Raw genomic sequence first — 25,787 nt, forward strand, 5'->3', positions numbered from 1 at the left:
CTGGGCTAGCCATCCTCAAGGCGCTTTCCACTGAGGCACCAGGACTTCGCTTCAAGAGCCCCATATAGAGAGCGTGATGGACGGCGTGGCATCGAGGACAGGACGGAGGGAAGGACCCCTGGAGTGAGAGTCCACAGTCCTCCTGCCTCCCTCCTCCCTGCCTCTGAGGTCCAGTGCAAACCCCTTCCACCCCGACATTCCCTGTTCTCCAGCTCTGTGACATCACAGGCGCTCTCCACTCTGCTCTGCCAGCTGCAGGTGAGTGAGGCTCAAGGCTCAGCCCTAACAGCGGGAGGGGGTGAACTTCTGTACCAAAAGGGATGATGTCTCCATCACTCCTGGACTCAGTCACTTGCTACAAGAAGCAGACGGCACCCCTCACTTACCTCACCCCATTGTTTCTCTCTCTTGGTCTCAGTCTCCCCAGCTGTGCTGAATGTCCATCAAGGGCTCCTCCAGCTCCTGAAGCCTCTTTTTTTTTCTTTTTTTTTTTTAACTTTCTTATTCTGGTAGGAATGCTGTGGGATCACCAGAGATCTGAAGTTCATGGCCCACAGGGTTATTGATAAGCCAAGGGCCCTTTCCTTTGGCACCTGCTTCCATCTAGAGGGGGGCTCAGGTAGTGCAAGAAACTCCTCTCCCACCCGCTTCCCAGCCAGGAGCAGCAGCACCACCTACATTGACACTTATTATGTTCTTAAAATGTGCTGGAAAACTGTGTGAAGGACTTTCCCTAACTGTTTAATCCTCACAACAACCTTCTAAGGTAGTTATTATTATCATCCGCATTTTACAAATAGGAAAACTGCATTTCAAGGAGGTTACATTCCTCTAAATTTTGTCACTAAGAAGTAACATATCTTCAAAGCTTATACCCAAAGCACGTGCTTGTAACTGCTACACTCTTCTTCCTCAGTCTTTCCATTCCTGAGGGTCCAAAAGATCAAGACTCCCTGCTATCAACGCTCAGAGGAGAAAGTGGTTCTAACCCTGTCTTTTCCTGCTGGAACTGCTAGAGTAAAGCAATGGTCAGAGTAGGCTCTGGAGTCAAACCTACATTAAAATCATGCTACACTGCTAACATGGAACACTCCTCAAGATTATATATTTAATTTTTAAAACCAAGGTGCAACACATTGTGTGTAATAAACTGCCATGTGTATTAAAAGGGAGAGTGATTGAGAGGGGGGATTTGAATATTTATACATATTTGCATAAACTGATTTCAAGGAAGAGACTACCATTCAATTATCTGAGCCCAAACCTGAATTTATTTCTGCTTAAACAAGAAAGAACTAGGATGGCAAAGCCTCTAAGAACACAACTAATGGCTGATAAGTAAAAGGTGTTGGGGGATTTTAAATTTATGGACTGGTGGCAATTGAGAGGCAGGAGTATTTAGAAATAGTAGATCTATAGATACGAAGGTGTGACCACTGGCATATGTCTGCTACTTTCAGAAAAGTGGTCACCAAGGCAAGTTGTCATTGATATTTTAAAAGGTTTAGAACAGGTGCTGGTGATTATTTTTTACCATGGTTACAGACAAATCAGGCTTTACCTAGGACTGTAGGGACTCCTTTTGCTACTCTCAGTCTCTCCTCCTTTTTGGACCCCCTTTGACCAAAACTGCAGGAAAGAACCTCAAGGATTGTCTAGATCTTCACAATTATTGACTTTTCTTGAAGGTACAGTTCCATTTGCAAAGGTTTGATTTTCAGGTTGAATATCGGTCACCATGATTTCTTCCTGTTTTTGGCTTTGAATCATTTGTTGAACATCTTCTGATGGGACAGATGCTGCACAAAAGCATTTAACTCTTTGGAACAACTAATACTGAATGACTGTGAGACAAACAATAATAATTAACAGTATTTTAGGAAGGGTCTGCAAGGCACTCTAGAATCATGACCCGTGGTTTCCAAGGCATGGTCAAGAAAATAAATCTCATACCACTCTCTGGTTCTACTTTAGATCACCAGATTACAATCCTTTTGGCTTAGATATAGATGAACCTCACCAATAGTAACATGAAGCAATGGTGTAGACACCCCCATTAGCCAAAATATAATTGAAATATAGTCTACTATCTGCAATTACTTAAGCTACAAATTTAAGTTGGTCAGTTGTGCCCCAGGGGATATGGGCTTTTATTTCCTATGTCAACCAGGGTAATGCAAAATGAGCACCTTGAGTTGGACAGTGTCAGTGAAGGGTTCACTGTCCTGAGAGGTCTTTTCCATCTATTGGCATTTCTAGCCCAAGCTCCAGGCTCCATGTAAGAAGACATAGTCCACTGACAGTGTTGCATAGTCATATACTTGGAATGGTCTAACAGAACCATCAGTCTTGGTTCCATTTGGCACCAAAGAGTCTACTTTCCACATAAAGAATGAACCCACAAGGTACATGGTAGAAGTGATAAATGTAAGAAGATTGTCTCTGATCTTATCCTAATATGGTCACTGTTACATCACAAAAATATTTGTAAGACCATCTTTCTGCCCAAAGACATTTTATTTCATATATGCATTGTCTACATGCACATCATTATTGTTAGCTTTGTGTGATGTATTTTTATTCTATCCTCAATTTTTCTATATCTGAACATGGTGGGTTTTCATTTTATAGGAATAGCTAATTGTTTCAAATGTTTGAGTGTCTTTTGGAATTTGCTTTGTAGTATTACTACAAAGAAAATGCCATAGACAACTGTCAAAGGGAAGTATGACTTGGAGTTACCCCATTACAACCAGCTTGAGCCATGGTCTTTATGTAGGTAGAGTTGTAGCAACCCTATCCTGAATGTTTATCAGTAAATATTAATCCAACATTTCTTATAGCTATTTGTTGACTAGAACCCCTTAATCAAAATTCACTTTATTGGGGTTTTTCCAGAAATAGGTAGGGGGAGACATACCCAAATTCTTGAAAATGGCTTCACTAGCACCAGCTTGTGAGAGCTGAATTGTACAGTTAGGATGGTGAATGTCCCGGTAAAGCCCAGATCTAAGATAGTTACTATTATTAATAAGGAGAATGTGATAGGCTAAGTCAGAAGTTTATAATCTTAAACAAGAGGTAAATATGACCAAATGGGTAAAGGATAAATAATTAAACTATTGCAGAAGCGATTTCCGTCAGTAGTCCCAGGACCTGAGAAAAACTTGCAATGGTCTTGGGCAGAAGCATTCTACTTCAGGATGCTTGTCACCTTGTTCCTCAGATCTTGGATCAGCAATCAACTTCTGTGGACCATCTGCTCCTGGAGGTTCTGTGGAGAAACTCAGTCTAAAATCTAATCAGAATTACTTCTCAATTCTGATTTCCAAAGTAGTGGGGTATATACCTAGTAACAGGATTACCTCGTATAAATTCTATACTTCACTTTCTGAGGAACAGCCCAGCTGTCTTCCACAGAGGCTGCACCATTCTAATAGTGTGAAATGGTATCACATTGCAGTTTAGATTTGCAGTTCTCTGAGGGCTAATTATGTTGAGCATCTTTTCATGTGCTTTCTGGCCATTTGTACATTTTCTTTGGAGACATGTCTATTAAAATCTCTTTTGCCCATTTTTCAATTGGATTGTCTTTTTATTAAGTTGAAGTTTTCTTTATATATTCTGGATATTAAACCTTTATCAGATATGTGGCTTCCAAATATTTTCTCCCATTGTATAGGCTGTTACATTACTTTCATGATAAAGCCCTTTAAGGCACAAAAGTTTTTAATTTTGATGAGGCCCCTTCTATTTTTTCTTTTGTTCCTTGTGCTTTGAGTGTAAAGTCTAAGAAACCATTATCTAACAACATCCCTATGTTTTCTTCTAAGGAGTTTGATAGTTCTGGTTCTTATATTTTGGTCTTGGATCTTTTTTTTTTTTAAGATTTATTTATCTATTTATTTCCCCCCTTCCCCTCCTTCTGCCCTGCTGTTTTTGCTGTCTGTGTTGTCTTCTCTTCTCATTTCCTCTCCTCTAAGATTTACTGGGATTCGATCCTGGAAACCTCTGATGGGGAGAGAGGTTCCCTGTCAATTGCGCCACCTCAGTTCCTGGTTTCTGTTGCAGTTCACCTCGACTCTCTCCTTGTCTCTCTTTTGATGTGTCATCATCTTGCTGCATGAGTCACTTGTGTGGAGCACTGGCTTACCACGCAGGCGCTCATGCAGGCACTGGCTCATCATGCAGGCACTTGTGTGGGCACTGGCTTGCCACACAGGCACACTTCCTTTTCTTCTTTTTCACCAAGAGGCTCCAGGGATAGAACCCAGGTCCTCCCATATGGTAGGTGGAAGCTCTATCACTTGAGCCACATCTGCTTCCCTGATCTATTTTGAGTTGAATTTTCTATAAGATGTGAGGTAAAGGTCCTCCTTTTTTTTTTTTTTTTTTTTAATTTTTGGCAAATGGAGATCCAGTTTTTCCAGCACCATCTGCTGAAAAGACTATTCTTTCCCAGTTGAATGGTCTTTGTCCCCTTGTCAAAAATCAGTTGGGGGAAGCAGCTGTGTCTCAATCAGTTGGGCTCCCGTCTAACATATGGAAGGCCCTGGATTCGCATCCCAGGGCCTCCTTGTGAAGGCAAGCTGTTCCATACACCATGGAAAGCTGATGCAGCAAGATTAAGCAACAACAGGAGACAAGCAGACACAGAAAAAATGCGCAGCAAATGGACACAGAGAACAGACAGCAAAAAAACAAGCTGCAAGGCGGGGAGGAGGTAAATAAATAAATAAATCTTTTTTTAAAAAAAATCAGTTAGCCATAAATGTGTGTCTGTATATCTGTCCTTGTGACAGTACCATGATGATTTGCTTATTGTAGCTTTGTAATAAGTTTTAAGACCGGGAAGATGAGGCCTCAAACTTCATTCTTCTTTTTCAAGGTGACTTTGGCTATTTGGGGTCTCTTATCCGTACATATAAATTTAATGACTGGCTTTTCCATTTCTGCAAAGAAGGTTCTTGGAATTTTAATTGGGATTGTATTGAATCTATAAATTGTTTGGGTAAGATTGACATCTTAACAATATTTAGTGTTCCAATCCATGAACACAGAATGCCCTTCCATTTATTTAGGTTTTCTTTGATTTCCTTCAGCAATGCTTTGTTTTCTTTGTAGAAATCCTTTACATCCTTGGTTAGATTTATTCCTAGATATTTGATTCTTTTAGTTGTTATTGTAAATGGAATTTTTCCTTGATTTCTTCTTCTGATTTTTCATTGCTTAGATACAGAAACACTACTGATTTTAGGGTGTTGATCTTAAAGAAGAGAGGAATTTTTTGCCCTGTCTTTATTTCAGGAGCAAGTTGTTTTATGCAGGAGGCCATAAGATTATTTTGATTTCTAACTTGCCTGTTTTCTAGGGCTCTTTGAAAATGATCAGATCTTCTAAACTGACATTTACTTTTACAGCTTATTTTTTCCTAAATCCCATATTTCAGGTCTGAGCCTTTTGCAGAAAAAAAGACTCTCTTTACTTAAGTCCCCCTCAGCTCCCGAAGCATTTGAAAGTTTCCTAAAATCTATTTTTAAGTCTCCTATTGATTTATCTTCATTTTGTTTGCAATTTTACGCCTTTGTTCAATATATTCTTAAGAGAAAGTCTTTTGAGATGGTTTATGGGGTGCATTGCCTATTTTGCTTAGCTTCCCAAGTCTGTTTTTTGATCTATGAGTAGGTCATTTCTTTAAATCTTCTGGTATTTTCCACCTTGCTGCTTTTAAACATTTTTGCTATCTGATTGTCAACAATTCAGTGAACTAATTGCTATAAATATGATAGTCCAGGGCAATAAGTAACTAACAGGACAATAACTAACTCTATAACTGGTTTATAGAGCAACTTCCTGTCATTCTAAAACTTGGGCAGATATTAAATATTCTCACTCAAATTAAATCTTACCCAAGGTTTAAATTCAACCTCTCTCCAGGCCATTCTAATACAGGAGATTTAAGGGGCTGTTGTACAATATGATTGTTTTTATCTAGAGAAATACCCCCCGAGGAAAGTTGTTTGGGGAGGTCAAGGGAAGGAATGGGAGTATGAGTAGGTGGTAAGGATGAAGCTGGGTGGAGAGAAAAAGAGAGATGCAAAGAAAGTAGGTTGTAGAGAGTTCAAGTGGAAGTAAAATCTTTTTTTTTGCCCCTAAGGCCAGAGCATAACAATCAAAGCAGCTCTTCACTGAATGTTATCTTTGTCTTTTGTCTTTTCTATAGCACCTCTTAAATCTCTATTTTTAATGTCAAAATTTCACCTTAAAATTTTTTTTTCACCATAATGGTCATTGTAATTCTAAGTCATCGGAGTGTAATTTGCCATTTATTAAGATAAGGATGTGAAAGTACACATAATGAGAGCATATATACAGAGCAAGAATTTTTCCAAGAAGAGGCAGCAAAATTAATGTAGATGAGACCATGACAAATAGGAAAGAGGACACTATGGTTGGTCAAAATTTGTTATTACGCAGCCGCCAAGCAAAGTCTACAAAGGAGCCTGTAATCAACCTGGAAATTGCTGGCCCCAGAATGTAGGCTAAGTAAAGTGGTCTTCTTTCATATTGTAACAAGTAAGAGTATGTGTGTTCATGAAGATTTTGAGGGCACCCAAGGCAAAGTTTTAGCAATTACCTTTGCACAATTTGGTCAGCAATCTAGCAGGCCTCCAACCACTAGTTCTCTGGGCTGATTTGTGGTAGGAACTTATTTTATCAAGTCTATGCTTCCATTCCTTCCTTATGGAGCACTTTCTTCTACATTCAACAGATACAAGGCAACCCAGAACAAAGCAAAACCCCTCGGGGTAAGACTTTGTATAAGGAGATTTAGAAAACTGAGAGAAAACAAACAATGGCAGAATAAGCAGATAGGTGACAAGAAGTGCTCACTGTTTTAGTTTTCCAGCTGTGATCACAAATACCATACAACGGGATTGCTTAAACAATGGGACTTTATTGGCTCACAGTTTTGAGGCTAGGAGAAATCCAAAATTGAGGTGTCAGCAAAGCAAAGCTTTTAATATTGTGCTGTTTGGGGACTGGCCGTAGAGATCCTTGGTCCTTGGATTTTCTGTCAGGTGGAAATGCACATTACGAAATCTTCTCCTTTTTCCATTGACTTCTGGTGTCTTCCCATGGCTTTCTTTGTGTCTGAATTTCATTCTGTTTATAAAGCGCTTCAGTAATCCAGATCAAAGCCCAGCCTGATTTAGGCCACACCTGAACTGAAATAACATCTTCAAGGGGTTCTATTTATAATGAGTCCATGTCCTCCAGAATGCAGACCAAGACCAAGAACATGTCCAAACTGGATTCACAATTCATCCCACCATACTTGCTAAATGGTTCCTCTCCAAAACAACTGGAGATAGGCCCAATTGCCTTATACATATTTTTTCTTCAATTTACATCCTAGGAAAATAAAATACATCCATTACAGAGAGCTCAATGAAATAAGTCAGAGCTCAGATCATATTGAAAACTGACCTGGCAGATCCCAAAGACTAAGTAGACTGGGTGAAGGAGCCCAATGAGTTTCCATCTTTGTCCAAGGATCCCATCAAATGAGGACATCTCTATGTGTCTATCCTGCTATACATGTCAGTCCACAAGAAATAACTTATGTATAGGAAGTTAAAATCCAGTTAGTGGGTGGAAGAAAGGAGGTAGTATTTGGCAGATTGTTGTTGTCCATCAGTCCAGAGAAGATTCAAGTATTTATTCAACAAATATTTATAAAGTACCTATTTAGTGCCTAACCCTGGGTTGAATGCTGGAAATAAAAAAGTGAATAAGACACTAACCCAGCCACCATAGGAGTGAAGGATTTATCTGTCTTGTTCCCTGCTCTATCTCCAGCACCTCTCAATAAGCATGTGCCAAACAAATGAAAAGAGCTCATAGACTAACATCTAGACTGCTGAAAAATAAATAGGTATTTACAATACAGTGCTTTCAACAAGTATTTACTGAGCATTTACCATAAGATAAGCAGTCAAATAATGGGCTATGCTATAGGAAAACATGATGGGAGATGCTGTGGAGGGACATAGAAGATAGCTCTAAATCATCCCAGGGGTGAAAGATGGCTTCCTGGAGAAAGGAACCCCTGAGTTCAATCATGAGGCTTGATAAGTGAAGGAGTGAGGTGAGAACTCCCAGGTAGAGAGAACAGTATTTAAAAAGGCACCACTTATTAAAAGAGTCATTGGAGAGAACTGCCTATACAGCACTTCTTATGGCTGTAGGAGCACAGGTGAGGCAAAGGGAAGATAAAGCAGAAGAAATTGACAGTGGTGGGCACAAGAAGAGTTGGACCAATAGACTTGGGGTGCCCTGAAGGGTTTGAGACAGAGAAGCAATAAGGTGGGATTTGTATTTTACCCAAATAATCTAACTTTAGGTGGCAGCGAGGAAGCTAGTGAGAAAGTTTTAGCAGTTGTTAAGGTGAGAGGTGATGGTGGTTTAGACTATAGTGAGGACAACAAGAACCAATTGCAGCAGACCAGACTGAAAGATATTTGATAAGTAAATCAAAGCACTGGTGAACGTGGGAGGAGCAGAAGTGACTGGACCATTCCCCAAAATAGGGAACAAGGAAAGAAGAAAAATAAACTTGATTTGCAGGTAGGCAGAGAAGGAACATAATCCCAACCAGCAGAGAGCAAACCCAAAATTATCTCATAGTCATCAGAGTCAGCTAAATATGTGCATAAAGTGGGCTGTGTCCTAAAGATTGAGATGTACCTGGTAGAGAAATTACCACCCAACCCTCAATGTTCCCCAGTGCCTGCAAGACAAAACACGAATAAATGCTGGGTCACTCATTCATTCAACACTATTTATTGACAGCCTACACTAGACACTGAGAATAGAGGAATAAATCAAACAGATGAAAATCCATATCCCTACATGACTTACAATCTAACAGGATAAAACATACCATAAACACAATAAGTAAGTTATATAGAGAGTGTTAGGAAATAAAAATTAGTGGGTGAAGGAATTAAGTTCTGGCCAAGACAAGGGGATGCAACTTTAAATACAATGGACAGAGAGAGCCTCACTAGAAAAGGTAACATTTAAGCAATATTTTCAAGGGAATGGCAGAATGAACCACATTGTTCTCTAAGAGAACAGAATTTCAGGCAGAGGGTAGGTCAAACACAAACGGAGGCAGTTGAGAGCTTAGTGTGTTTAAAAATCAGCCAGGAGGCCAGTGGGTGTCAATTGGAATTAGGGGGAGAGTAGCAGGAGATGAAGTCAGATAGTTGATAGTGATGGCTGGTTGGGGATGATAATTAAATTCAGGAGTATCTCAAGGCCCAGGGGAAAAGTCTGGCTTTTCTTCCAAGGGATATGAGAAGCCACTGAAAGGATTTGAAAAAAGAGGGGGGAAACACAGTTTTTTACATTTACCCATATATTTACCATTTCTGGTAATTAAGCCATTTCTGATGCTCTTTATCCCTTTCTGTAGATGAGTTTCTATCTGGTATCATTTTCCTTCAGCCTGAAGAATTTCCTTCAGCATTTTTTGGAGCATGGGTCTACTAGAGACAAATTTTCTCAGTTTTTGTTCCGCTGAAAATAAGTTTTGTTCACCTTAATTACTAAAGGATATTTTCACTGAATATGGAGTTCTGGTTTTTTCAAGGTTTCTCTGGTTTTTTTAGTTCTTGCAGCACTTTCAGATATTACTCTCCCATAGTCTTTTAGCTTGTACTTTTTTGGGTTTTTTTTTTTGGTTGTTTTGTTTTGGTTTTGGTTTTTGGGTTTTTTGCTTTGTTTTGTTTTTTGTTTGTCTGCTTTGTTTTTGATACACAGCCAGCTATTAGTCTTATTGTGTTTTTCCCAATGTGTGATGTCTTTTTCACACTGGCTGCTTTTAAGATTTTTTTCTTTGTCTTTTAGCCATTTGACTATGATATGCCTAAGTGTTATTTTCTTTATGTTTTTCCTGCTTGGGGTTCACTGGGAACTTGCCTTGATATTTTCCATCAAACTTGGGAAATTTTTGGCCATTAGTTCTTCACGTATTTTTGCTGCCCTCCCCTCCTTCTGACCGAGACTTTTTTTACATCTATGTTAGACAGCTTCATAGTCTCCTACAGGTCAACAATACTCTGTTCATTCTTTTTAAACCTTTTTCTCTTTATGTTTTACTTTGGATAATTTTTACTGACCTTTTTCATATTCACTAATGATTTCATCTACTGGGTCCAGTCTGGTGTTAATCCTACCCAATAAATCTTTATTTCAGACATTACTTTATTAGACCTAGGATTTCTATTTAATTCTATTGTATAATTTCTGTTTCTTTCTTGAATACTATAGCTCTTCATCCATTATACATCTTAGCCTGTCATTAGAAATTTTTAGCAGAAGAGTGACATGATATATTTAAACTGCACTGACCTAACTTTTGTATTAGTAATAAGTAAAAAAAAAAAATAGGGTACCAGTTTGGAGGCTTTTGCAATAATTCAAGAGATGATGGCAGCTTAGATCAGGGTATAGCAGTAGAAGAGAGAAGAAAGTGGCCATGTGCAAGGCCACAGGCATAGTGGATTGGGTGTTGTGAGGGACACCTGACTGACAGCATGGTAAGAAAGGGAGTTTTGCCACAGGAAGGGGAGTGAGAACAGGAAGTGTCCAGAGACCTGGAAAAGTTAATACATAAAGAAAGGAGTTTAGACTAAAATAAAATCATCACAACTAGAAGGCTCCTCAAAGAAATTTTCTGTCTTAACTGCCTCTTATTGCTGAGGAGGAGCCTGAGACAGAGACCAACATTGAGTTACCAGGCTGCACAGCAAGTTAGATGTAGAAGCAGAACTTGAATTTACAAGACTTTACCATGCCCTGCCATGGGACATCATGGGACCAGCTGAAATAATTTGGAGCAAATGAAGAGAAAAAGGAAATAGAATGAACATTGACCACTTACTGCATACCTAGCATCACAGTGGCCCCTATTCATGTATTAAACCCTTTAATTCTGCAAAGTAGATACTGCTATGCCCATTTTCCACATGAAAAAAGTGAGACTTAAGGAAGTTAAGGAATTTGCCCAAGAGTATATACCCAGAAAGAGAGTAGAATAGATCTATCTAAAATCTGAGCATGGCTGTGTGGATTTCTGCATGAGCTAGGGCTTTACTGTGTTCAGATCTTATCTAGAGAGTGAAAGCAGGTAAATGACTAGCACTTTTCAGCCACAGTCTTTTGTTTATTTAGGAATCAGCCCTGCCAGGGTACTCAGCTCAAATTCAAGATCGGCTGGTTCAACAAGGTGCCCCTGCAGGTAGAGCTGGCAGAGTAGAGGCATCAACTCCTTCCCATGGGTAAGAACATTTTGTATTAAAAAAAAAAAAAAAAAAAAAAGGAAAACGGCCTTAAAAGAAGATAACTCAGGCAGAAAGTCCTGGACCTGTTGGCCACGGGGAGCTACAGAAGGTTTGGGAGAGAAGGAGGGTATTATACCTTGGGAGAGTCTGGTCCAAATGACACCCTCGACAGGAAATTGCCAGCAGGCATCTGGGATTCGTGTCCCAGAGTCCACAGCTCCCATTCCTTTTCCTCCTACAGCAGCCCACCAAAAACTGGCCTCGAAGATCTTCTGTTTATGCTGCAGGGATTGTGAGGAGCCTGGGGACATCAAGGCTTCCAAGCTTGCCAGTCAAACCCAAGAGCATCAACCATCAACCTGCAGTAGGTACCAGATAAGAGTACCATGAATGGCCTTCCTGGACCTCAGTTTGCTCAGCTTCCCTCCTGCTGGGATACCCCCATAGTTCCTTCAGCTTCTGAGTGGCAATCCAATCTAAATGAGATGGATTATCAGCATCACCTGTGAGCTTGTTAGACATGCACTCTCAGGCCCCATTCCAGACCTACTGAGTCAGAACCTACATTTTAACAAGATCCCCAGGTTAAATTTGAATGTATAATAAAATTTGAGAAGCACTTGCCTAAAGACTATTAAGATAGGGCTTAAGATCCTTGCCTTTGGAGCCAAACATGCTAGCTCAAATCTCAGGTCTGCCACTGAAGTTGGGCAAATCACTTAACCTCTCACTCTGCACCTCACTGTCTTGACCTGTAAAATGGTAATACGCCTAAAACATGACTACTTTTCAGGGTCATTGGGAGGAGTAAATGAGATAACATTTACATTTCTGTAATGAAAGAAAAAAATTCTTACAGTATAGTTTATCAGAAATCTACAAGTGAAATGGACACAGAGAGCAGAAAACGGGGGTGGGGGGAAGGGAGAGAAATAAATAAAAAAGAAATCTTTAAAAAAAAGAAATCTACAGGTAAGGGACCTTAAAATACTTCCCCTGGAAGTATTTTATCAATAAAAATAATAATAAGATAATGATAATTATTGAGCTCCAATCACATGCAATAGGGACATTGCTATAATCACATGAATTCCATACTGCTTCAGAGCTTACCCTTTAGAATAATACTATTTAATCCTCACAATAACTCTAAGAAGTGGATATTACCATCATCGCCATTTTGTAAGTATGAAAATAGAAGCAGAGGGAGATTAAACAAATTTTCTCAAGATTTGCTGCTAGTAAATAGCAGAGTTATTTATTACAGAACATAGCCACATCTGTTGACAAAATCCTATACTCCTGGATTGTTACTAGAAGGAATGTAAGTGTATAAAAAGACTTTTATACAATAATGTTTATCACATTATTTATGGTAATAAAAACTGAAAACAGTCTAAACATTCTACATCCAAGATTAAATAAAATCTTGACCTATCCATAAAATAGAATGGTAGGCAACCATCATTTCTTAAATTTTAGTGACATGAGAAAAATGTTTATTATGATATGTGAAAAACTAAAAGGCATACATAATATGTATAGACTATGTAATATGTGATAGACTATGTAAAAACATACATAGGAAAGGCTGCTTTATACCTGAAGGAAGGGGTGTTTGGGGGCATCTTCACCTACTTTATACTCTTTCCTAAATTTTCCATAATGAATATGCATAACATTTATAAATAGAAAAAAGAAATGATGTCTAAAAGTAAATACATATTTTAAATCCAGCACCTGCCTATGAGAAGGAGCATTTGGAGATGAGAGGAGGTAGATTCAGGTACCCAGCCACCCCATAATAGCCATTTGCTTACATGTACTATATCGGAGTTGGCACAATTCTTTCACTTCCATTATCTCTCCGGAGCCTCCCCTATGTAAAACATGGAATTATCATTGCCAGATTTGAAGCTTCAAAAGGATGAGCTGGACAAACAAAATTCCAAGCACACCAAGGAAACATCCCCCTTGCCTTTGGGACAACCCCTGATCCATCCAAAGAAGAGAATCTCTTCCAGCAGCAGTGAGTTTGAGGGTAAGTCGTCATGGGGGTCCCAAAACCAACCAGGAACCCCCAGGGGCAGGGGCCTGATCCTGAAGGCCAGACCCCATTGATAATTGAGCTCACCTAAGTGCGGTGGTAGAAGAGACAGCACATCTCCCACCCAGAGGCTGCAGCCAGTCTAGGGCACATCGGGATATCCACTGTCTAAGGGAGACTTGACTCCAAGATTTTCCAAGGAAGGAATTCCATGAGGAGGAGCTGGTCTGAAGGGAGAGGACACACAGCCATACCTTTTCTTCTGAGCCCTTTTTCACATATTCGTTCTGTGTGATTGTTTGTTTATATCAACCTCAGTCACTCAACACCAAGCTCCAGGAAGGCAGATCCCACGTCGGTTTTGTTCACTGTTGTCCCCCCAAAGCCCAGCCAGGCGTGTGGCATGTGAACAGTGCCTGTAAATGCTTGTGGCTGAGAAAAGTTCAGCTGGGGGTGAGGTACCTTTGGGTCCAGGAAGGGCAGATGCTCTGTCCAGCGCAGAGGCACAGTCCAGGAAGAGAATGTATTCACATTGCTGGGCATCAACACATCATGTAGCTCAGCCTAAGAGCCTGGACTGCTGAGGGCTAATGATCACCCAGTCCAGTCCTTCTCGAGCTCTTACCTGCTCAACCCTCCTTGCAAATAAAATCTGACACAAAGTCCAATTCCTATGGAAGACCAAAGGAGACCTGTGCTGCTTGAGCAGAGGGTGGAGTGCTGGCAGCCCCGCTGTCTCTTCTGCTCCCTTTCTTTCCCTCCTGCCCATCTCAGGGCTCCATGGTTCCAGACCCACCCTCTCATTGTACTTAAGGGAGATCTAGGGTCCCAAAGAGCAGAGGAGGGGACTCTCCAGAAACCAATCAGGGAGTGATGTCCGTGCCAAAGCCAGGATGTGCCCAAGTGTCCCACTTTCCATGCCACTGCACTTTGCAAGACACCCTGTCCTCACTGAATCACCGATAGAGCACAATGTAAAATCTACTGCGAGAAACTCTCCCTATCATAAGGGACCTCCGAGTCCCAGGCTGGGGTCCACCTTGTCTCCAGCAGTATTTGAGAATCTAAGGAGTGACCTGAGATGGATATAACTAGGACAGTTCATCCAGACCCAGTTCAGAGGCCTTTATCCCGGACGTTTTCCCCTTCCTTCTTTCAGATCTGAATGATCAGGTTTCCCAAAAAGGTTTTCACAAGAGAGACCTAAACCGCTACTCCCAGGGCCGGTGGCCGTTCCAGCCGTGCCTCATCGGGAGGCCGTGAGCATTCTAAGTGGTGGCACCTACGCGGGCCTCTGAGGCTGCACAGCTGCCGGGAGCGTCTCCTTGGGAAGAGGACGGTGAGCAGGAGTCATGAGGACCGATTCAGAAACTCCCCTGGAGGAGGAGAAGACGTCTGAGCCATCCCTGTGCCACCAATGAGAGGCACTGCAGCTTCTGAGAAAGCCCCTGCGGGAGCAGCTGCCCCCAATTAAAGTCCTTGGTCACATCACAGGACTGTGTCCCCCCTCTTTCCCGCTTCCCCCTTACCAAGCAGTAACTCTTAGTTTTATCGTTTTAAAATATATTCTACACTTAATTAACCTAATAATTTGTTTAACCTTTTGGATAGCTTTTTTTTCGGGGGGGGGGGGGCGAGGTTGGTAGAGAGTAACTTTTTATTTTGAAATAATTTCAAACTTAACAAAAAAGTTACAAGATTAGTGTTTACCTTTTACCCAGAATTAGCCATTGTTTACATTTTCCCCTTTGCTTTATCATTTCTCTCATCTCTCTCATATTTTTTTCTGAACCACTTGAGAGGTGCACACATCATTCCCCTTTACCCCTGAATGCTAGTGTATATATCCTAACAACAAGGATATTCTCTTACATAACTGCGGTACAATTACCAAAAGAAAATTAATATTGAGACCAATACTATTCAAATTTCTTCAGTTACTCCAGAACTGTCTTCTATGACTATTTTTTTTTTTTGCTGAGCCAGGATCCCGACCAAGGAATTACATATAGTTGTCATGGTGCTTCAGTCTCCTTAATCTGAAACATACTTTGTCTTCACAAGCTTCACATTTCTGAAGACACAATTGCTTTACCGTATGTCCCTCAATTTGGTTTTATCTGACATTTTCTTATGATTAGAGTCAAATCTGCATTTTTGGCAGGAATATCAAAGGGATATTCTGTTCTCGATGCATCATATCAGGAGGCACAGAATGTAAATAGGTCCCATCACTGGTGAAATTAACTTGGTGAAAGTGGGGTCTGCTGCCAGGTTTCTCCACTGCAAGTAACTATTTTTCCCTTTGTAATTAAGTAATTTGGGGGAAGATACTTAGAGCCTCTGTGAATATCTAACTTTTACCCATCAGTTTACACATCCATAAATGGTTCTTGCCAGAATTCATTGTTACCATGCTATTTGTCAGTGATTTTTCTGGCTCCATCATTCCATGTTGGGTGGTCATTCTTCTATTGTAAGGCAAAACTTTCCTTCTTCCCCTTTATCTATTTGCTTGTATGCTTCCTTGTCTATATACGTTTAGATGCATGAAATTCTTATTTTATTAAGTTGGCTACACTCCTTTACTGTCACTATTTATTTTGATGCTTAAATTGTCCTAGATTTGACCACTGGAAGCCTCCTGGGAGCTGGCTCCTGTGTTCTTTTAACATGTCCCCATCCTTTTAAATTTATTTTTTGACACATAAGATTAGACACGTTTTCCTGGAATCAACCATCTCTTCAAGGAGCCCTGGTTCCTTTTAGTGAAGAAGAATATTTAGAAGCCAATATCTAGGCACTAAAGAAGCTCTTTGCTACTTTTAGTCCTTTTCAGTGGACAGCGCTAGGAAATTCACACACACATATGTCTATACATAGATGACAGAGAAGGAGAGGAAGAATGAAAACCAGTACTTCATTCTGATACCTCTAATTCCAATCAAACACCACAGGACTTAGGGTAATTTCCCCCTTTTCATATTTGTCATTCTCTTTTCCATGAAAGATCTTGATTCCATTATACTCAATATATTTAACCATTTGCTCAATCCTGGAATACATGGAAATTAGTTTCAGAACAGTTGCAGCCCTTTTTGAACATTGTCTAAAGATTTGTAGCCAAATACCACCTTCAAAATTTACTTGACTTCTTTCTATTTTAACCCTGTCAGCATGGCTATAACGTTCATTTGAAAAATAGTTATGTTCATTTGTTTGTTCTTTTTAACTTCAGGATTTTTTTTTCCACTGGTCCTTGTTGATTTAGTGTGTTTTTTGTTTTTGTTTTGTTTTATTTTTCAGTATTAAAGGATTAACCTGGTTCCAAAAATCAAAACTTTACAAAAAGGTCATGCAAAGAAAACTCCCCAAACCCTTCCACCTACTTCCTGGGGGTAGCCAGTCTCAATCTTACTGGTTTCTTATATTTCTTATATTTCTTCTGGCAAAAAAAAAAAAAAAGCCAAATATATAAATGTCTCATTATTTCCTTTTCTTTCTTATATAAAAGGTAGCATATTATAGAAACATCTTCTCTTGCTCTTTTTACCTTGCCAATATATCCTGGAAAACACTTAGGATGAATTCACAGAAATCTCCTTGATTCTTTTCTGGATTACATTGTCTGCACTGTGTGGCTGTCCCATAATTTATTCAACCATTCTCCTACATAGAAGCATTTAGATTATTCTCAATATTTTGCAATTATATACATGCTGTGATGAATAACCTTTTGCACACATATTTTTATGTTTAGGTATTGTACCTTTAGGGTTAATTCCTAGGTGTGGAATTTTGAATCAAACAGTAAAGACATATGTAGTTTTGATAGATGTTACCAAATTCCCCTCTGTAAAAGCTGTACCAATTTGCATTCCCATCAGGGATATATGAGAGAGACTATTTCCCCATACCCTCACCAACGTTTAACTTCTGCCAGTCTGATAGGTGGGAAATGGTATCTCCTTTTGGTTTTAATAATTTCCATTTATCTTCCTATTAAAGAAAGTTAACATCTTTTCATATGTTTAAGGGCGATTTTTATGTGTTGTTATAAAGGATTCTGTGTTTATATCTTCTGCTCATTTTTCTATTGTTTGGGTAGGGGTTTTGGGGGGTACTTTCCCTTCATTTTTAAGGGTTCTTTATATACTGGAGATAGTAGACCTTTTGATACTAAAAGTGTGAATAATTTCTCTAGGATGCCATTTGTCTTTTGATTTTGCTTATGGTGTTTGGGTATTGGAGTCAAATTTATTAATCTTTTATTGCATGTGGGATTTGGGTTTATAGTTTAAAAGCCTTTCTCTCTACCCAGTTTATAGAGCAATCCACCCATGTTTCCTTGCATGTTTGTATTGTTTTATTTTTTATATTTAGATCTGTTTCATTTGCTGTTTATTATGTATGTATGATGTATGGATCTAACTATCTTTTTTCCAAATGGTTAGCTAGTGATTCCAGCCAATTATTTAAAAGACCATCTTTGGCCCAGTCATTTGAAATGACAGCTTTATCATACACTAAATTTTCATATGTATTTGCATCTCTTTCTGAACTCTCTTCTATTCTACTGGTCAGTCTAGTCATCTGCCAGTACCACCCTGTTTTATTCTTACATGCTTATTTTTTTTAAATAAACTTCTCTAACTCTTTAAAAAAAACTGTAACAGTATTTTTATTGTAATTGTGCTAAAATTATAAATTAACTTAAGGAGAGCTGACAGCTCTGTGACGTTGATTCTTCCTATCTGAAAACAAAAAAATGTCTTTTCATTTATTCAAAATTATTTTTTATATTTCAGGACTATTGTTAAATGTTCTTCATACAAATTTTGCACATTTCTTATTAAATTTATTACTAAGTATTAAATATTTCTTGTAGCTGTTGTAAATGGGATTTTCTCTATCATCCCTGGAACTAGGCATTATTTGTGCATATTGACTAGTGAGTTCAGTATATTAATTTTATGTCCTGGTACCCTTCTGAATTCTTTTATTGTTTGAGGTAGTTTCATCATTGACTCCTATGGTTTATCAGGAATACTATTATACCATGTACAGGAAAAGATATTTTAGCTACTTCTTTTTCTAATTCTTATATCTATAATTGACTTGCCTAATTGCAATGGTTAATACTGCCAATACAATGTTAAATAGTGGTGAGGATAGTGGATATCTGTGCTTTTGTTCTTAAAGGAAGTACTTCTAGTGTCTGTCCGTGCAGTAAGAAACTGACTTTAGAACTAAGATATAGATAGATATAGATATAGATACAGACATAGAAGTACTTGATGCAGATATAGATGCAGGCATATAGATCTTATCATATTAAGAAAATATTCACCAATTCCATTTTCTTTCCTTCTTTCTTTTATTTTCTTTCTTAATGGTTTTATCAGGAATGGATGCTAAATTTTACCAAAAGCTTTTTCAGCATCTATGGGGGGAAAAATCATATAATCTCCCTTCTCAAATTGAACCAAACTTATATTTCACAAATAAATTCCACCTGATCATGGTGTATTACTTTCATAATATAGAGTTGGCTTCTGTTCACTAAAACTTTTAGTATTTTTGTATTAATATTCATAAGTAATATTGCTTTGTGATTTTCTTTTTCATATTATCAGATAGTTATCAATATGATATACTGGCTTCATGAAAAGAATCTGCAAGTTGTTTTCACTCTCAATACTCTAGAATAATTTAAGTAGCTTGGGGATTACCTGGTCTTTGAAAGTTTGGTAAAATTGCCCTGTGAAACCATCTGACCCTGTTGCCTTTTGAGGGGGAGAGTAGTTCCTTGATAATTTTCTCTATTTCTTCTATGGAAATTGGTCTGTTTAAGATTTTTTTCTCTAATGTGGTCAATTCATGAACCTGTTTTCCTAGGAAATTATCTACTACATCTAGCATCTCAAATGTATTTCCATAGGTTTGTTTCAATTATTATTTTCCCCCTTGTCCTTCCTAATGATATATATATATATTTGTGCTTTCTACCTCTATTCTTGATTAAGCTAGACAGTACTTCTACTTGTTAATTTTTTTTGCATAAAAGTTTGGACTTATTAATTTGGTCCACTGTTTTTCCATACTCTACTTCAATAATTTGTTTTTACCTTTATTGCTTCCTTGTGCATTCTTTTGGTTACTTTGTTTTTCCTTTTTCCTGTTTTTTGAATTAGGACTGTGACAGCAGAAGAATAGCCCCCCAAAGATGTCAACATTCTCATCCCTGGAAGCTGTGAACATGTTACTTCATCGGGCAAAAATGTTTAAGGTTGAAGAGTCAGTTTAGATTGCTAATCAGCACACTTTAAGATGGAAAAAATATCCTTGATCATTCAGGCAGGCCCAGTCTAATCACATGGGGAGAATCTCTGCAGCCTAGCTCTGGAACAGGTTTCTGTCACCATAACACAAAGGCCAGAGCAGGAGGAGGGTGGTGATGGCAACAGGTAAGACACCAACATTTCTGTCCTAGTGGAGATGGAACTAAATTGGTACAACCCACTTGTAAAGCAATTTAACAGTATCAGCCCTGCACTTTTAAAATGCCCCAGCCTCTGCCCATCCGCACTCTACCAGGTACCTGCTGTCACCTTGACCAATATACCTAAGAAACTCTCTGTACCTCAGTTTCCTCATCTGTAAGATGAGGACAGGAATGGTATCTCCCTGTGATTGTATGAAATATTGGCCCCAGTTCTTCACTCTTCTTTGCCAGATATACTTTGGTAAATATTAATACATGTGCATTCCTCCCTCTTGGCTTTCAGTCACGTGACTTGGTTTGGCCAATGGAAACTTCCCCAAATGGCACACCAGCAGGAGCCTGGAAATGTACTTGTTCAGTGGGGATTGTTCTTTATGCCTCTAGCACCCCCATGAGAAGAACCTGCCCCAGCTAGCCCAATAATCCAAGGAGGACAAGAGACATGTGGAAACTACCCCAGCCCACCAGCTGGACATGATGGACAGCATGGCATCGAGGACGGAGGGAAGGACCCCTGGAGTGAGAGTCCACAGACCTCCTCCCTCCCTCCTCTCTGCCTCTGAGGTCCAGTGCAAACCCCCTTGCCCCGACATTCCCTGTTCTCCAGCTCTGTGACATCACAGGCGCTCTCTACTCTGCTCTGCTAGCTGCAGGTGAGTGAGGCTCAAGGCTCAGCCCTAACAGCGGGAGGGGGTGAACTTCTGTACCAAAAGGGACGATGTCTCCATCACTCCTGGACCCCCAGTCACTTGCTACAAGAAGCAGACAGCACCCCTCACTTACCTCACCCCACTGTTTCTCTCTCTTGGTCTCAGTCTCCCCAGCTGTGCTGAATGAGCCCAAAGGGCTCACTCCTCCGGCTCCGGAAGACTTCCTGTTGCCTTTTTTTTTTTTATCTTTCTTGTTCTGGTAGGAGTGCTGTGGGGTCATCAGAGATCTGAAGCTCATGGCCCACAGGGGAAAAGCCAAGGGCCCTTTCCTCTGGCACCTGCTTCCATCTAGAGGGGGGCCCTGGTCGTAGGAAGTGCACCCACCCCCTCCCCAGCCAGCATCTCTAATACAGCATCATTTACACTTATTACGCCTTTACAGTGTGCCAGACACCCCACTAAGCCTTTTCCTCCTTATCTCACAATCCTTACAACATTCTAGGGTAGGTTTTTGCCATCCCCATCATACAGAATAGAAAATTGAGGTCCAACAGAGTTATTTTGCTCTAAATTATGCAGAAAGGCACAGCAAGAATTTAATTCCTGAATCTGTCTAACACAAAAACATGCACTGCTCAGCCAAGCTTCAGGTGGAGCCTTTCTGTTTACAAACTGCCTGCCTTCCAGTTTTGGAGGAGACGTGGTCATGAACATTTCTCTTCCCGCGGCATTAACTCTAGAGTAAGACCGTGGAGGACTCGAGCACTGGCAGACAAAATCCTGGTGGTTCCTTTGGCCATGAGCTTTGGGGCTACTACTTTCCTGAGCCTCAGGTTCCCCTGCTGGAAAGTGGGGCCAAGGCCTGCTTTGGATGTGGTGATGAGAGTTAAACATGCTCAAAGATGTAAAAAGACCAGCCCAAGATGCTCAATGAACGTCCTCGTCCTTTACCTCGTAGCTGTTTCTCTTCCCCTATTAAGTTCTAAGATTGAAGCCACTGGAAGAAATGGAGAAGTCCAGAATGACGGATGTTCCTGTCCATTTCTATGGCAGGGCGTTAAAAACCTGATAGCAAGGGGGGGATGGGAATAGAATTGGGTATGGGGTGGTTCAACAGTCAGAGAAGGCTCATACTTTCATTCAGCCACCGAGAGGACACCTACTCTGTACACAGCCCTGCATGAGCGCTGGGATCCAGAGGGGAACTGGACCCATCCCTGCCTCCTTGAGAGCAGAGGATCCACTTCTCTCATTCACGGCAGTAGCCCGGCAACTCAGTGCCTGGCATTAGTAAGATCTTGATAAATATATGCTGAACAAATGAAAATGAGAACTCCTTGACTGGAGTCTAGACTCTGGCAGGCAAATAAAGAGGCTGTGATAAAATAGACCACTCCACAAGTACTTACTGAGCACCTGCTATGAGTTAGGCCGAGAGTGTACAATGAAGGTCCATGATACAGGGAAGCACAGGGGTCTCCGGGACCACAAAGGAAAGGCCCCTAATCCAGCCCAGGTTAAGAGATGGCTTCCTGGAGAAGTGACACCAGAGCTGAGCCTTCAAATGTGATGTGTGAAGGATCGTGGAGAGAACAGCTCAGGTGGCGGAGACAGCTTGTGCAAAGGCACAGTGGTGACAGAACGCGAGCACGATTGGGGTCCGGCCAGCAGCTCCTGTGGCTGAAGTAAAGCATGAGGTTGGGAATAAATGGGACTGGAAAAGTTGACTGGAATCAGATCACAGAAGTGTTTCAGAGCCCCAGAAGAGGGGCGCCCCTGAGGGCTTTGAGGCCGTTTGCATTAGGGGCAGGTCTTCCGGTTGCAGGTGAGCGCAAGGACCAGAGTGTAAGTTCAGGGGTGCTGGTAAGGGCAGTGGGGCTGGAGGGCTGCAGACGGGGGTCTTGATGGAAGACTGAGTGTGGGAGGAAGAGCAGAGGCTTCCTCATTTCTGGCTCCAGACACAAGGTGACTGGGGGACCTGTCCCGGATAGGAAGCATGGATTTAGGTTTAGGCTGAAGGCGCTGAGGAAGAGAGGGGCCAGCAGGAGGCTGGAAAGCAAACCCACCAGCCGTCCACAAAGCCATCCGCTTGACACGAGGCTGAGGAAGCAGTGGCCCCCAAGTTGTGACGGTCCCGGAATTCACCTTGGCCCCCATTGGCCACAGTGATAGCAACTGTTTATCCCACAACCCGAAGAAGATAAAAACAGGTTCGTCCAGCCATTCCGCATCTGTTAACTGCCTGCCCTGTGCCCCGCACTGGGGATGCAGCAGTGAACAAACAAGACAAAACTTCCTGCTCTTGTGTGGCTTACTAGTGGGGGAGGACTGGGCACACACAAATAAATCGGTTCTAGAATATGTCAGTGCGACAAGGGGTGTGGAAAAGAGCGTGGGGCAGGGAAACAAGGTGAATCCCAACTGAAATAGGGTGAATGTAGTAGTCTGAGCAAGCCAGAAAAAGCCTCCTAGAAAAGGGGACCTTGCAGCAACAGCTTAATGGAGGTGAGGAAATAAGTCTTGTGGATTTCCAGGGGAAGAGCATCCCGGGCAGAAGGTGGAGCAAAATGCACAGGCAGTTGTTTGGTGTGGCTAGAAGGGACCACAGGAGAAGGAGGTGGGAGATGAAGTCAGAAAAGACAGTGGGGGCAGAACTGGGGGGAGGGTGTGGTTAGGTTATGAAGTGTTTCAGGAGAGCCCCGGGAAGGACTTGGGCTTTCGCTCCCTCCACATGATATGGGGAGCCACGGGGAGACTGAGCAGAGGCATGTCATGATCTGACTCAGCTGTTAAGAGGATTCCTCTGACTGCTGTGTTGACACTTAAGGAAGACAAGGATGGAAGCAGGGAGACCAGTTAGGAGGCCACTGCACCTTCCAGGTGAGAGATGATGGTGGCTGGCCTGAGGGGAAGCAGTGGGGGGGGAGGGAGAGGAGGAGAGGAAGCTGGTGCCCAGGGACGAGGCCATGGGGTGAAGTGGGGTGCTGCCGGTGACCAAGGCCATGATGAAAATTCAGAGTGGGGCTTTGAGAGTAGGAGATGGCCCAGGGCTTGGAGGGAAAGGAGGTTGGGAGTAAGACAAGGGCTTATAACCTTGGGCGATCAGAGCTGGAAGGGTCTTAGGAAAGCTGATGCAGCTCCAGCAACAGATGGAGAGCCTCGGCCCAGAGACAGGCCAGCCCTAAGCCACGCAGCAGCTTAGTGGCTGAGCCAGGGCTTGAACCTGTGAGGCTAAGCTTCACGGTCATGTTCCCATGGGGCTGGGGTCAGCTGAAATAAATCAAAGCCATGAAGCCACATGCAGGGGAGAGAAGGGGAAAGAGAAGGAGCATGGACTGCGCATACGTGGATCCGCCATCGCAGCGGTCACTTTACACACAGGTGGGTACGCCTGTTCCCATTCTCTCAATAAGAACATGGGGCTCAAGGAGATTAAGGCACCAGCCCCGGAGCCCACGCCAAGAGAGCAGCACACAAACCTGACTCCTGCATGAGAGCTGAGCCGTGTGCACGGCCACATGTGCTGGGTTCTGCTGTAGGAGCTGGCCGAGAAGAGCCTGGCATTCTTCAGCAGCAGTCTTATGTTCATTTAGGAAACAGCCCTGCCCAGAGTACTGTGCTGGACCCTGAGATCAGCTGATTCAACAAGGCACCCCTACAGGTAAAGGCTAGCAGAGTAGAGGCTCCAAGATCTTTCCACAGGCAAGACAGCTTTGTCCAGAAGAGAAGGAACTGGACTTTGGAGATGTGGCCCAGGCAGAGGGGACTGGACCTGCCAGTCACAGGGAGGTTGGGGAGAAGGGAGGGGTGTGACCCATCGGGCGAGACTGGTCCAGTCTGACTCACTGCTTAAATACCCACGGGCTTCTGGAATTCGGGGCTGCAGAGCCAGAAGCACCCAAGCCCTCTCTTCCTCCCACAGCCCATCAAAACCTGGCTTCAAAGATCTTCTGTTGCTGCTGCCAGGACAGCGAGGGGTCCTCTACCGCTGTTCATGCCCACAGCCAAAGGAGGTCCCAACAGAATCATCAGCCACGGTCCTTCGGTAGGTTCCAGAACCAGGAGTATGGCTGCTGGCAAGAACACCTGAGTCAATTCTCCAGCCCTCAGCCTCCCCAGCCACCTCCTGCTGGGACACGCTCGGGCTTCCTTCAGCTTTCTGGGGGTGGAAAAGGGGAGTAGTCACCCAAACCTATGAACGAGACTAGATAGTAGTTGAGAGCACTGGCCTTCGAGTCCCACGCACCAGAAGAATCCTGCCCTGTTGCTTCCTGAGCTTGGGTGAATCACTGAGCCTCACGCCCCCTCTCTGAGCTCCAGCATCCTAATCCATAAAGTGGGGATAAGGATGCATTGCCGACCATTCAGGTTGGTAGGAGGATGGAATGAGATGACGCAGAGGTAACAAGTAAGACTCTAAAACCCCAATTCCTTAACCCAGTTTGGAGTCAGGTTTCGCTCAAGCAGGTGTGTGTGTGTGTGTGTGTGTGTGTGTGTGTGTGTGTGTAAGGGCTATTAATAATTGAGAAATCACCTGAGCAGGATAGGACCAAGATGGTTCATCCATGCAAACCTCCAAGCCCGTGCCCAGGAAAAAGTTTTCCCTTCGTTCTGCCAGATCTGAATCCAGACTTGCGCAGGAGTAGCCTGAAAAGGAGGCCCCCACACTACGCCTACCCCAACTGGGGGCTGACCAAAATGTGCACCCTTGCGAGGCCCTGACAGATGTAGCCGGCGGCACCCGCACGGGTCTCTGAGGCTGCACAGCTGCCGGGAGCGTCTCCTCCTCGGGAAGAGGGCGGTGAGCAGGAGTCATGAGGACCAATTCGGAAACTCCCCTGGAGGAGGAGAAGACGTCTGAGCCATCCCTGTGCCACCAATGAGACGCACTGCAGCTTCCGAGAAAGCCCCTGTGGGAGCAGCTGCCCCCAATTAAAGTCCTTGGTCACATCGCAGGGCTGTGTCCTTCTCTTTCCCCCTTCCCTGGTCCTACTTCTGGGATGCCCACAAATATAGAGCCATCGGAAGCTGACATCTCCTCCAGAAATGCAGTTTTATCAATTTAAAACAAGTTCGGTCACTCTGAGTTAATCTAAGGAGTTTTAGATTACACCAGCAGGCCCTCTAAACCGATGCTTAAGTACATTTCTAGGGCTGCAGGGCACTGTTCCATTCATCTCCGTGTGGCACTACTTGGTGCTCAGGGTCACAGCGAACAGTGACGCAGTCTT

The 25,787-nt window shown here is 42.1% G+C and overlaps 1 protein-coding gene and 1 long non-coding RNA gene across 3 annotated transcripts; both read left to right on the top strand.

Moving 5' to 3' along the window:
• Positions 1 to 229: 229 nt before the first annotated feature.
• On the top strand, positions 230 to 24,594 carry LOC131279505 (uncharacterized). Of its 2 annotated transcripts, none has more exons than XR_009186916.2 (3): positions 230 to 258; positions 24,150 to 24,217; positions 24,479 to 24,594. It is a non-coding gene; the product is annotated as an uncharacterized lncRNA (long non-coding RNA). The 2 variants fall into 2 exon arrangements; XR_009186915.2 differs by lacking the exon at positions 230 to 258 and adding an exon at positions 20,394 to 20,559.
• On the top strand, positions 11,252 to 14,894 carry TEX48 (testis expressed 48). Its single transcript, XM_012527039.2, has 4 exons — positions 11,252 to 11,351; positions 11,596 to 11,718; positions 13,264 to 13,395; positions 14,561 to 14,894. The coding sequence occupies exons 1-4, from the start codon at positions 11,348 to 11,350 to the stop codon at positions 14,662 to 14,664; spliced, it is 363 nt and encodes a 120-aa protein (XP_012382493.2). The 5' UTR covers positions 11,252 to 11,347; the 3' UTR covers positions 14,665 to 14,894.
• Positions 24,595 to 25,787: the final 1,193 nt, after the last annotated feature.

Source organism: Dasypus novemcinctus, chromosome 8 (genome assembly GCF_030445035.2).
Source record: "Dasypus novemcinctus isolate mDasNov1 chromosome 8, mDasNov1.1.hap2, whole genome shotgun sequence".
Taxonomy (NCBI): Eukaryota; Metazoa; Chordata; class Mammalia; order Cingulata; family Dasypodidae; genus Dasypus; species Dasypus novemcinctus.